Source organism: Ursus americanus, chromosome 1 (genome assembly GCF_024610735.1).
Source record: "Ursus americanus isolate L20-20 chromosome 1, mUrsAme1.1.p, whole genome shotgun sequence".
In the NCBI taxonomy this organism is placed as follows: domain Eukaryota; kingdom Metazoa; phylum Chordata; class Mammalia; order Carnivora; family Ursidae; genus Ursus; species Ursus americanus.
The window spans coordinates 80,241,483-80,253,324 of record NC_142127.1 but is presented as its reverse complement, the minus strand read 5'-3'; the positions used below and the strand labels follow the sequence as shown (position 1 = coordinate 80,253,324).

At 45.1% G+C, this 11,842-nt stretch overlaps 1 protein-coding gene across 7 annotated transcripts in view; it reads left to right on the top strand.

The window, feature by feature from the left end:
- METTL21A (methyltransferase 21A, HSPA lysine) overlaps positions 1–11,842 on the top strand; it is a 62,961-nt gene that overhangs the window by 2,059 nt on the left and 49,060 nt on the right. For 3 of the 7 annotated variants that reach the window (XR_006781235.1, XR_015724834.1, XM_045806597.2), the window contains exon 4: positions 8,183–8,499. The exons of 2 other annotated variants lie outside the window; for them this stretch is intronic. Coding sequence is in view for 3 of the 5 variants with exons in the window: in XM_045806597.2 (XP_045662553.1) it covers positions 8,183–8,499 (317 nt within the window). In the remaining 2 variants the exon portion in view is untranslated. Of the gene's footprint in view, positions 1–8,182; positions 10,144–11,842 lie in introns of those variants that run through there. 2 more of the 7 variants (XM_045806596.2, XM_045806595.1) reach the window with 1 other exon arrangement.

Genomic DNA, 11,842 nt, shown 5'->3' with positions numbered 1-11,842 from the left:
GAAGGCAACTTGCAGTTCAAAGAGAATTCTCGTATTCACGCGCATAGGTTTTTACAGTTTAGGGACCTTCCCATACTCTATTGGATTTAACCCTGTGACACAGGTAGGGAAGGTAGTCTCATTCCTGTAGTTTCCTGTAGCTTCCTTACTGAGGAAACTTCGATGGTTTTTCTCTTCTAAGAAGGGTCAGCCCTGCTATAGTTTGTACTGACATCTTATATTTAAAAATGGTATTTACAGTATGCAGTCCTGAGTTGATATCAGGGTTTGTCATTTTTTGTTTGGTATACGCACGTTAACTTAGGCCAAGAGCATTTTTTAAGCTTTTTTTTTCTTAAAGATTTTATTTGAGAGAGAGAGAGAGCACACACTGAACAGGGAGGAGGGACAGGGGAAGGGAGAAGCAGACTCCCTGCTGAACAGGGAGCCGGATGTGGGGCTTGATCCCAGGACCCTGAGATCAGGACCTGAGCCAAAGGCAGATGCTCAACTGACTGAGTCACCCAGGCGCCCTTAAGCTTTGTTTTTATTTTATTATTCTTTGTTGACTCCTTTCTACAGCTTCTGGCTCATGCAGTTCAAACTACCCAATGACAGGGTAGGCCAGCTTCTAAGACACAATGTATAACATTCATCACTTCAGTATTGTCACCCAGGGCTCTTGTCAAAATGCAGTGTCAGCTCCTGTAGGTCTGGGGTCAGGCCAGAGAGCCTCCGTTTCTAACAAGCTCGCAGGCGATGATAATAATGGCGACACTGTTGGTATTCAGACCACACTTTGGGGGTGGTCAGGAGTCAGAATTCCCTGTGTATAGGTACTCGAGGACCCATGAAAGCCCCTCCTTTATCATGTCCTCTTTCTGGTAACTTCTTTCTTTTCTCAGTGTTCCTTTCTCTGTTTGGATCTTGCCTTCCCAAATGTGATGGGGAGCCGGGGCAGGGTGGTGGGGACCCAGGTTTCCATCTGTCTCACACCACAGCCCCTGCAGGTACCGATGAGGCCTCTTGCTCATACACTGGCTTTTGTGCATCTTACAACATCCCCATGGGTGTTAGATATTATTTTTTACTTTATTTTGCCAGTGACACTGGGGTTCTGGGAGATTAAGCCCCTTTGTGAAGTCCTGGTCAGTGGAGACCTGAGAGTCGAACCAGGCTCGTCAGACACTGCGGCCGTTTATTATCTTTCCTCGACACTGACTTTGCTGATGTGAGAGGAGTTACCTGGAAGGGAAATGAGGTTTCTTCTGTTTCCCTGGGAGAACTGGGGCTCACGCACAGCTGCATCAGCTGGTGTAGACACGTGTTAGTTGGCAAAGTGCATGGGTTTAGAGTAATACTTGATTTTGACACCTCTTTTAACTCTTACTAGCTCTGTGACCTTGGGCAAGTTGCTTAACCTCTCAACTTCAGTTTCCCTATAAACCGGGGGTAATAATCAGTTCATGCCACGTGAGGATCCAGTGAGAACAGGCACAGGAAGCGGTTAGCTCATTAACTGGCACAAAGCAACTGCTCAAATAATTGTTGATTGCACTCTGAGTATTTCTGCTTGTGATCTAGAGATCTGGGTCTGTGGGGTGGGGAGAACTGGGATGAGCTTCTTCAAAGACTAGCGCAGAGGGAGGGGCCGGTTAGCTGTTGCCTCACAGGATGGATGCTCTGGGAGTGGCTGGAACCGAGCGCAGACCTTGCTCTTGTGATACGGGATGCGTGCTACTGGCCCAGCCTCATTGTCACCTCTTTGAATTGTTTCCTGCCCCACAGCAGAATTCGTTGCTGCCTGATTTCTTCTCCCCCAGCGTTTGGTCTGCTCACCACCTGTGTCCCCACTTTGTCACATTTTGTAACAGGCGGTTGTTTCTTGTGTCTGTTTGTCCTCCTGAGACATGCGACTGCACCTCACTCTCTGTGTCCTTGGCCCCGGACGCACTCGCCACACAGTAGATACTCAAATAGTCCTGGGATAAGCGTTGGACAAACTAGAAGATCATGAAAAGTAATGTTTCTTTTATAAAAGTGATGTCACTCTATTTAAAAAATAGCCCTAGAAATAGAGTAAAGAAGGGGGACGACAAACCCATCGAGTGTTCTAACTGTTCATGACAGCAACATACACACTGTTGCCATTTTGGTGTGTTTCCTTCCATTCTTTTCCCTCCACCTGCATTTTTCCCCCCAAGATTTCGTTTATTTATTTGAGAGAGAGAGCACAAGCAGGGAGGAGAGGGAGAAGCAGACTCCCCGCTGAACAGGGAGCTGGATGAGGTGCTCCATCCCAGGACCCCGGGATCATGACCCCGGGATCATGCAGATGCTTCGCCGACTGAGCCACCCAGGTGCCCCGCCTCCCCCTGTATTTTTAATCATAGTTGTAATTCGTTGTTATAGAGGCGTGTGTATGTTTGCACGCATATGTATATGTACGTACACACACGTATGTCTCATTTAACGTTACGTCGTGTGCACCTCTCTGTGCTGCTGTGTGATCTGCATACCTGTTATTTGTTGTGGCTGCAAAGTATTAGGCGTTAGTTTTGAGGTTGAAACCTGAGGGTAAAGGAAAAGTTAGTGTCTTTAGAGAGGAGGCAGTGAGAACTAGAATAGGTAGTGATTATGAAATGTCAGAGGTTGATCGTTCTCCTTTTTAAAGTATTTTGATTTTTCATAACCTCAGTCATTTATTCTTGAATTCAGGGAACACCCACCATATGCCCGGCCTGGTTTTAGGTGCTTGGATACCGGCCTTCTCAGGAAGCTTCCATTCTAACTCTGAGGGGGAGGGAGGAAAAGACAGATTACATTAAAAAGCCAATAAAACCCTGGTGAATTCTCTGCAGAAATTTAGTAACGAGTGATGAGATTTTCCTGTTAAAAGAAAAAAAACACCTGTTAATTACAGGGCGGTTCCCACGTCCCGGGACTAGTGCCCCTGTGTGGTGGGTGGGTCCATTTGGAGCTCTCTTCAGTGGTGAAATGAAGGCTTGATAGAGGTTAGGTAACTTTCCCAAGGTCACAAAGCTCACGGATTGTGAAGTTAGAATTGGAGTCCAGTTCTTACTTTCAAACCCTGGTTCTTAGTTTGAGAATGTCTTTGTACTATGCGGAAACTATTCTTAGAAAAAAGTATCCCATTTTAAAGATAGGTTTCTGTAAGTTGGAGTGGGGTCAGGGAATCTGGATTTTAAAAGCTTCTGAGGTGATTTCATACCATCTTAGTCTGGGAAACAGTCTTAAAATATACTGCTCAGGAAAAGTTGTGTTTTTTGTTTAAAGTTTTTATTTATTTGAGAGAGAGAGAGGGAGAGAGAAAGCGCACAAGCTGGGGAAAGGCAGAGGGAGAGAGAGAAGCAGGCTCCCTACTGAGCAGGGAGTCCAGCAGGGCTTGATGCAGGGTTCTATCCCAGGGATCAGGACCTGAGCCGAAGGCAGACGCTTAACCACTGAGGCACTCAGGTGCCCCAAGAGTTGTCTTTTAGTTTTCTGTACTTCCGGTCTAAGTCTCCACTGAGCTTTCCACTTGTATATTTCACTGAAGGCTGCGTGTCTCTACCTGGCTGTTTCTCAGCACCTCAAACAGTGCATGTGTTTACACTTGAACTCTTCTTCCCTTTGCAAACACATCCTTTTCTTTTGTTCCAAGTTAGCCAGCTGCTTGACCCACTCCCCCAGCCCCACCTCCCTCCCCGAGCCCTGTGGATCTATCTTTTAGCTATTTCTTGGTTGCAGGTCTCCCTTTGCATGCCCCCTGGCCTGGCTGGAGCTCTCCTCTGAGCTGGTATGCCCATCCCCCCTGCCTGACCTCCTTGCCTCTGCTTCGTCTGCTCAGATCCACGTCCCAGTAGGCCAGAGTGGCCCATCCTCCATGCAGAAGTGCTGGGGTGGTGGAACTTAAACACCCCTGTGCCTTGGGGTGCCTGGCTGGCTCAGTTGGTGGAGCATGCGACTCTTGATCTCAGAATCGTGAGTTCAAGCCCCACAGTGGGTGTGGAGCCTAGTAAAAAAAAAAAAAAAAAAAAAAAAAAAGCCCTGTGCCTCCCCGCAGCCTAAGACTTATGAGGCTCTACCCCGTTTTGCCTGACCCCTCCAGCTCCTGTTTCAGAGCGGCCACTCTCTTTGCGGTTCCAGGGACACACCTTTGGCTTCTGGCCTGTCCCTTCTGCCTTTTCTTCACCCCTTTCCCCTGGTTAATGCCACATCTTCCCACTATAAGCTCAGATTTCCCTTCCTTCTGAATTCTTTCTTTGACCTCTGCCCCTCTTGAAGAGGGTCTCCTTTGTGACCATGTCATTTCTGGCCCCCCAGGTCTCCATATTTTACTGCCACGTTGCCTCACAGTTGTGTCTGTGTGTCCCTCTCCCTCCTGAGCCAGAGCTCCTAGCAGTCAAGGATCGTTATGCTCACGTCTGGGTCTCTAGTGCGTAGCCTGTGCTCCCGTGTTCCGATAAAGGAAGGTGTTGCTTACGAAAGTCCCAGCTGAAGTGGTGGCAGGGGTTCACGTGTTCTTTCTGCATTAGCCGGCGAGTGGCCGCGGGACGTGGGGTCATGTTGGGCCGGCTCCCACGAGTCCGTCGTGAGCCTCCCGGGGGGTCACTTCTTCACCCTCGTCCCGTCCCTGGGCACTCTGCCCGACCTGGTGGCTCCTCACTAGGCTGAGGCAGGCCCGTGTGGCCCGTGCAGCCGCGGGGTCTCACTTCCCCGGGGTGGCTCGGGAACCTCGGACGCAGGGGATGCCACGGAGCAGCCCCGTTCTGCTTCCTCTCTTCCTCTGCTGACCTCCTCTGTGCCCCGTCCACACTCCCCGCTGGTGACGTTTCCTCTTCTCACTGAGGACATTGCCGCAGGCAGAAGAGAACTTCTGTGGCCTCCCACGCTGCCTCTAACCGTCCCGGGCGTGGGCCCACCGGCTCTGCCCTTGCCCTCCATGCCACGCTCTCACGCCCGGTGTCTGCCCTGCACCGGCCCAACCCCTCTCCCCTCTTCCCTCTCCTGCATGCTCACTTCTTCCCTCCTTCCACCTGACCATTCCCATCAGCCTACAAACTTGCTGTCTCTCATTTAAAGAAAAACAAAAAAACAAAAAATTTTAACTGGCTGAAAATATGTCATGGAGTTGTATTTTCTGTAGCCTGAAATGGTAAGATGACCCCGGTATATCTCGTTATACCAGATAGCAAGGAAGCTAACAAGGATGACATGGGATTGTGTCAAAGTCCGCTGGCAAAAGATAGGACAATTTGAACATCAGTATCGATAATGGCACTGGATTTAAATATACCAAATAATGTTTAATCCATGAGTTTATGATACAACACCAACAAAATAAACCCAATTAGTCATCTTTCGAGGATGCTTAGAAATCAGATCTTTGGAATCTGGTGTATAAAAGGGGAGGGAGGAGCATAGTTCATCCTGCCTTTCCTATTCAGTTTCTGTACAAAATGAGTGACCAAATAGTAATTGAAAAAACTTCCCTTTATAGAAATTTCTCAACAAACAAATGCAAAAGGAATCTAGTGAATTAAAGATCTGGACATTGAGTATTTGCGCCTGCTCACATCACAAAAATGGAGCCTACCAGGTACTCTCGATGAAGAACACACCACCACCTCTGAAATAGTCTTGCTCAAAAAATTAAACTCAAATTTACAGGAGACACAGAGGAGCCAGGAACATGCTAAACTATACAAATGGTACAATCAGCAAAGTCCAGATTGTGGGAAACTACAGGACAAATGATCTGTATCTTCCCCAAATTGCAAGGGAAAGAAAGATTCAAAGGAAACTGATGGGTCCAAAGAAATCTAAGACCTCTTCCATGCCCCTGCCCCTCCACGAACACCCAGAAGGAAACCGCAGGCAGAGCTGCCCTGTTCGGGGATGACAGCCGGTGATGAAACTTGAGTGGCTGGTGAAGACTGTCTCCTCCGGAGAGTCAGGAGAGGCTGCTCCTGGGCACGTGTATTTGGGAGCTGGCCTGGGGTGGGGGCCTGGGGTCGTTACAGCAAGGGGCAATCCACCCGCCTCCACTGGGTCATTGATGTGACCTCTTCACAGGACTCCTTGCTTCTGGCCTTGACCTACTGCTGGCAATTCTGTTAAAGCCTGAAATCATCGGCACTTCTGCTCAGTGCTCTCTCCACTGGCTTCCCATCTCAGAAAAAGCCGAAGCCTTTCTGAGACGTGACCTGTGCGGCCTGCAGAGGCCATGTGCCTCCCTCCTGTTACTTCTTCGACCTCATCTACTGCTTCATTCCTCCTTCACTCATTCCAACCACGGGAGCCTCCTCGCCTGCCCCCTGTAGGCCTCGGCACTTGCTTTTCTGCCTGCCAGGAAGACTGTTCCCCCTGTGATGCACTCAGTCATTCCTCCAGACCTTCACCTGAGTCACCTTCTCCCTGGAGCCTTCCCTTTTTGTTCAGTCTGACATGTCAGCCCCAACTCCCTTACTTCCGGACATTTCACATCTCTCTTTCCTGCTTTATTTTCCCCCTAATGTCTGTCTCCAAATAACGTACCTGCTAAAAAACCCCTCTTACTGTCTGGCTCCTCACTTGAATGGAAGTTCTGTGAGGGCAGGGGTTCTCATCTTGGCTGATGGTAGCTACTTGGCTATTTGTACAATTGACAGATGTTACCGGGGAGTGAGCAACTTACATCAAGATCCTGCCAGAGCTCCTGGAACCCCTAGCCAGTTAGCAGTAGCCTCAGAAACGCCCTGAGACAGGCATTATAAGGGTCTGCACATTAGAAGTACTAAAATGAACACCGAGGTGATATGCAAAAGGCTAGATCACTCCAGGATGGCCCGCAAATGCAGATTGTTAAGAAAGCCAGAGATAAAGTTCTGAGTCAAACCAGGAAAAGGATGTCTGTGATTTTTTTATTATCAGGAGAGATGAGAAGTATCTCTGAATTGCGCTCATCAGGCAGCATGCTGTCTAGCTCTGAATGGTCAAAGGGTAGGATCACGCTCGTAAAATCTAACAGCGTGAGCGTTTTCTTCCTTATCACGCTTAGGACTGTAAATGTCAGATTGAATTACATACTGTCCTAACATTACAGGTCAAGCTAAGAAACATCAGTCTGAGCTGCCACTGAAATGGTGCTTGCTGTAGCTGGGCTGGAGTCGAGTGGGGGATTACCCATGAAGATCACAAACTAAGGAGGGTTGCAATGAGAGCTCATCCTATGAAAGAATGAATGACAATGTTAAATTTCAGAATTTACAAGGCCCACACTAAACAGGATTACACATATTATATTGTTACTGCAATACAGATGAGGTCTTTCAGGACCAACCTTATGCGGTTGCTTTACCTTAAGGATGAGTAAAGTACCAGTTCAGTCTTCTCTCAGCCGTACTGGTTCATGGTAAACAACTCACAAGAAACATTAACAGAATATTGCCTCGTTAATTATATACACCGCATGTAGAAATTAGCATTTAGAAAACATGATGTCACATTTTAACCTACAGTACTTTGATACAACCTAATAATTTCTAAATTTACCACTTTCCAAAAATTATATATAGATATGTATATGTACATGCATATATAATTTGTGTATGTATAATTATATGCATATACATATATATAATTTATATATACATAAATACATAAAATACGTAATGCTGCTTCCCAACAGCGATGTGGACTGGGATTTGGTAATAGCCAATTAATCTCTCCCTTGATTCCTTTTAAAGCTTAGGCTCCAGAAAGCTTAGCCTTTCCCTGTTTTTGGTATCTTGTCATCTTCATAACATTAGCTCCTAGATTTTTCTTCTATGGATTCCATTTTACCCTCGGGTCTACTGACTTGAAGATCATGACCTAATGCATGAAGTATAGGGGTAGACACCTGTGGAGGGGGGCCAGCTCTGCCTGCAGAATTCAGAAGCTTCAGCTTCTTGTCATTTGGGGACTCCGCGTTGTACAGGCACAGCTTAGCAAACAGGTGTGTCAGAGAGGCAAATCAGAGGGTCCCGTTTGCCAGGAGGCCGTGCAGAAGCAGCTGCTGGTCATCGTGCTGCTCTTCTGCAGCCATCCGTGAAGGGCATGATTGGCTGGCTGTCAGGTGGAATATTAGAGACACTCACCCCGCTGTTTAACTTGACCCCCCCCCCCACCTATTAGTCATACGATGTGCACATGACTGTCTCTCTGTCCCACATTCTAGGTGCTCATGTGACTATCACGGATCGAAAAGTAGCATTAGAATTTCTTAAATCAAACGTTCAAGCCAACTTACCTCCCCATATCCAACCCAAGGCTGTGGTTAAGGAGCTGACTTGGGGACAAAATCTGGGGAGTTATTCACCTGGAGAATTTGACCTGATACTTGGAGCTGATATCATATATTTAGAGGAAACATTCGCAGATCTTCTTCAAACTTTGGAATATCTCAGTAGCAACCGCTCCGTGATTCTTTTAGCTTGCCGAATTCGCTATGAACGGGACAACAACTTCTTAGCGATGCTGGAGAGGCCATTTACTGTGAGTAAGGTTCACTATGATCCTGCAAAAGATGTACATATTTACAAAGCACAGAAGAGAAACCAGAGGGAGGACTTATAGTTGACTTTAATTTATAAGACTGTTGTTATTGAGTGTGTCAGTGAAGGTCTTAGACTGGGAATTGAACCACATTTAATGAAATGGCTTCCTGAACAAAAAGTCTAACCAGAGGTTCTCGAGGGACAAAGCGTGTGTTTAAAACAAAGCAGCACTTTGTCCCATTGCTGTGACTTTTCAGTCCTATTTTGACTCTGAAAGATTCAACTACCATTAAAGGAATGCATGAGATACCTGTGTCCCATACTGCTCCCTCCTGATACACAATTCTCCCTGATGTTATAACGAAGGGCTGGTATAAGGGTGTCGTCAGAGCAGCGAGCTTGTTTTGGTGAGGCTAACCCACGCAAATTATTTCACATACATTCTGAGATATATGTTTAGCCCAGTTTTCTAATTTTCTGCATATAAAGCAAAGAGACTTGATGTATATCCCCTGAGCTGTGAATGCTCTTGAGATCTTTTTTTATCTGCCCCATTTAGGTCTTAAATAGTTTTGGTTATTTGAGAGTAGGATATGAGTTCTTGGAGGTCTCATTTCATGCTTTTTGGCTTAATTTCTGATTTAGGTATATAAACAAAGGATTGAGTAAAAATAAAATTTTGGCTGCTTTTTGAAAACCCCTAAAATCTGGGCCTTCCATGTGCTGTGCACGAGCTGTCTTCTTCAAAAGCTGTAGGTTTTCCCTTGGCCTCCCCTTTCTCCTTGTTTTTGTATTTCTTGCCTAGGCTTTCCCCTCCGCTTTGTAGCTTTGTAATGCATAGGGTGACAATGAAAACGGTTTTAGATCTCACCCCTTCACGGGAGGTTAGCTCCCCAGAAGCTCCTTCCATACTGTACTTTTAAGTGCTTAGTCCCGTGTCTGGATTCCCCAGAAGACGACAGGGAGCCTCTGGAGGGCCAGGACTGCCAGCGGCTCAGAGCCAAATATTGGTTGAATGAAAAAGATGCATTCCCTTTAGAGGGGACTGGTCTTTGGGTTAAATGACTGCTTCATTGTTTTATGATTATCTTGACAGACTTTATGAATGAAGTCACACACATTTTCTTTAAATAATGTACAAGCTTAACAGCTTCAACAAATTTAGACAAGAATATTATAATCTCAGTATGGGATTTGGTACTAGAGATAGATTTCCTTTGTAAAACATTAGAAACAAGACCTCCTTCCTCTTAACCTTTCAATGACAGTCTTGGATGTGAAAATACCCAATACATTATTTTCTACATATATTTTAGAGGTTTTACTTTAATAAAGATGAATTACGAATTAAAAGTTCCGAGCATTCTGTGATGTACTGGTTCAACACAGTTCTGATAATTGCAAGTGAAATAGAAATACCCACAGCTTAGCAAATCCATAAAATGCCAGTAGTGGGCCGTGAACATGGAAGGTCTTTGAAGACAAGTGGAGGAGGGGCTGTGCAATATCATCAACGCTGTAATGAGAGGCCAGTCCCGTGCAGGTATGTTGTTACAAGTATTTGAATTGGAGTTCAGCTCCTTTACTTAAATATCCCTGACTTTGGAGAGCAGATATTAAAACAGTTGTGGGCGTGGATGGAAACAGGTGGGATGGGGTGGGGGTGGGGAGCTTCACCATGTCTACATGCTCCACCAGGTGAAGTTAAGCATTCATTGATGGTTTTACGTGTTCATAAAACAGTAAGAATCAGAAAGGGTTGAAGGTAATTTTTTTGTCTTAGTAGAAGAAAATATAAGGCAAGAAAAATTCAAGAATTTGGTTGTTTCAATGAAAAATCAAGTGATTTGTTTTTTTGGCTTTGGGTTTCAAATGTTGCAGGCTAAGTTCCCTGGGGAAATAGAGATGGAGGTTAGGGTGCAAAGTTTAAATGGGAATGCTTTCTTTCAGATCAACATCTCTGAGGGAGTAAAAGTAACAAGACTGGGAAGGAGGGAGAAGTTGGGCTTGGATGCAGTCAGGAAAGTCCTCTGAGAACTGAGAGCTGGGATGGCCCTGCAACTGGGCCATTTTAAGGCAAGGGGGTGGGACTTTATATCCCAGCGGAGGAGATTAGTCATGTGACCTGAGGGGCATTACCTTAGGGTGAAGAAAATACCTGGAGAGGATCTCGGCTGAGGGCCCTAAGCCAACATTCCCAGAAGCTGGGGAAGTGACTGCTTCCTGGGGCAGCAGGGGAATATGTCTGTATAGTATGCCAGTGTCCACTATAAATGTCACCAAAGTTGTGACATTTTTCCCTTATGTTAAGGGATTAATCCCATAAATGTGCATTCTAAGTGTGCTTGTTTTATCAAGGGTAGAAACCTAGTCTAAACCTACTGTGTACTAAGCCTGGATTCTCACGTTGCTCAGTTTCTTAGAATTCTTAGTTATCCAGGGGTATCAGTGACATTTCCCACAACTAAAACCAAATACTAGTGCCAAGATGCTATGTTAAAATAGATGTATGTTGACATCAGGTTCTTAGAACTACCACTATATAAAGTACACTGTCATCTTCTAAGTGGATTACTTCTTAAGGGTGTCTTGCTTTTAGTTCCTGATAGATCTATCCGAAGCCCTAGAACTCTATTTGGTTAGTTTCTAGTGGAACATTTATTCTTTCATACAAAAAGATCAGAATTCTAATCAAAAGTTTATCTAAATTAACTGAACACTAAATTGAAAACTCAAGGTAGAATAACGACATTGTCTGGAATGTTTTATCTATCTTACCAAATACAATTTATGCTCCTAGAACACAAGGCCTGTACCTCTTTCAAGTGTTAGCATGGTGCCCTCTTCATAAAGGGCAATTGTTTTCAAAAGGGTAAATAAATGTTTACTCATAAAAAATAGATTAAAAAAAAAAACACCCAACAGATGCCTTTACAGATGAGTTACCTTTTTGCCTAATTTCTGTGCTTTATTTTCCCTTGCCCAAGGTAGGGATAAATAATCAGGGAGATCAAAAAATAAAGCATACTCTCAACAAAATTATCATCAATTTATAATAAAAGATCCGCTTCTAATATCAAATCCATTTACTCTCTATGCTTTTAGTTTATAGTGGTTGATAGAAGCATTTACCAATTTTTAAATCAAGAAAACAATAAAATCTTAAAGTAATTTTAAAAAATCACTTTTTAATGTATTGGTAAGAGGCCCTAGACATAGGGCCTGACATCATAGTTGGTGAGAGAGTCCTGTGACTTCAGTGTCAGAGACCTGGTCACAGTTCGGCGGCTGCCCCAGAACCTCTACCTGGGCAGAGGTAGCATTTTCAAGGTCTTTACAAG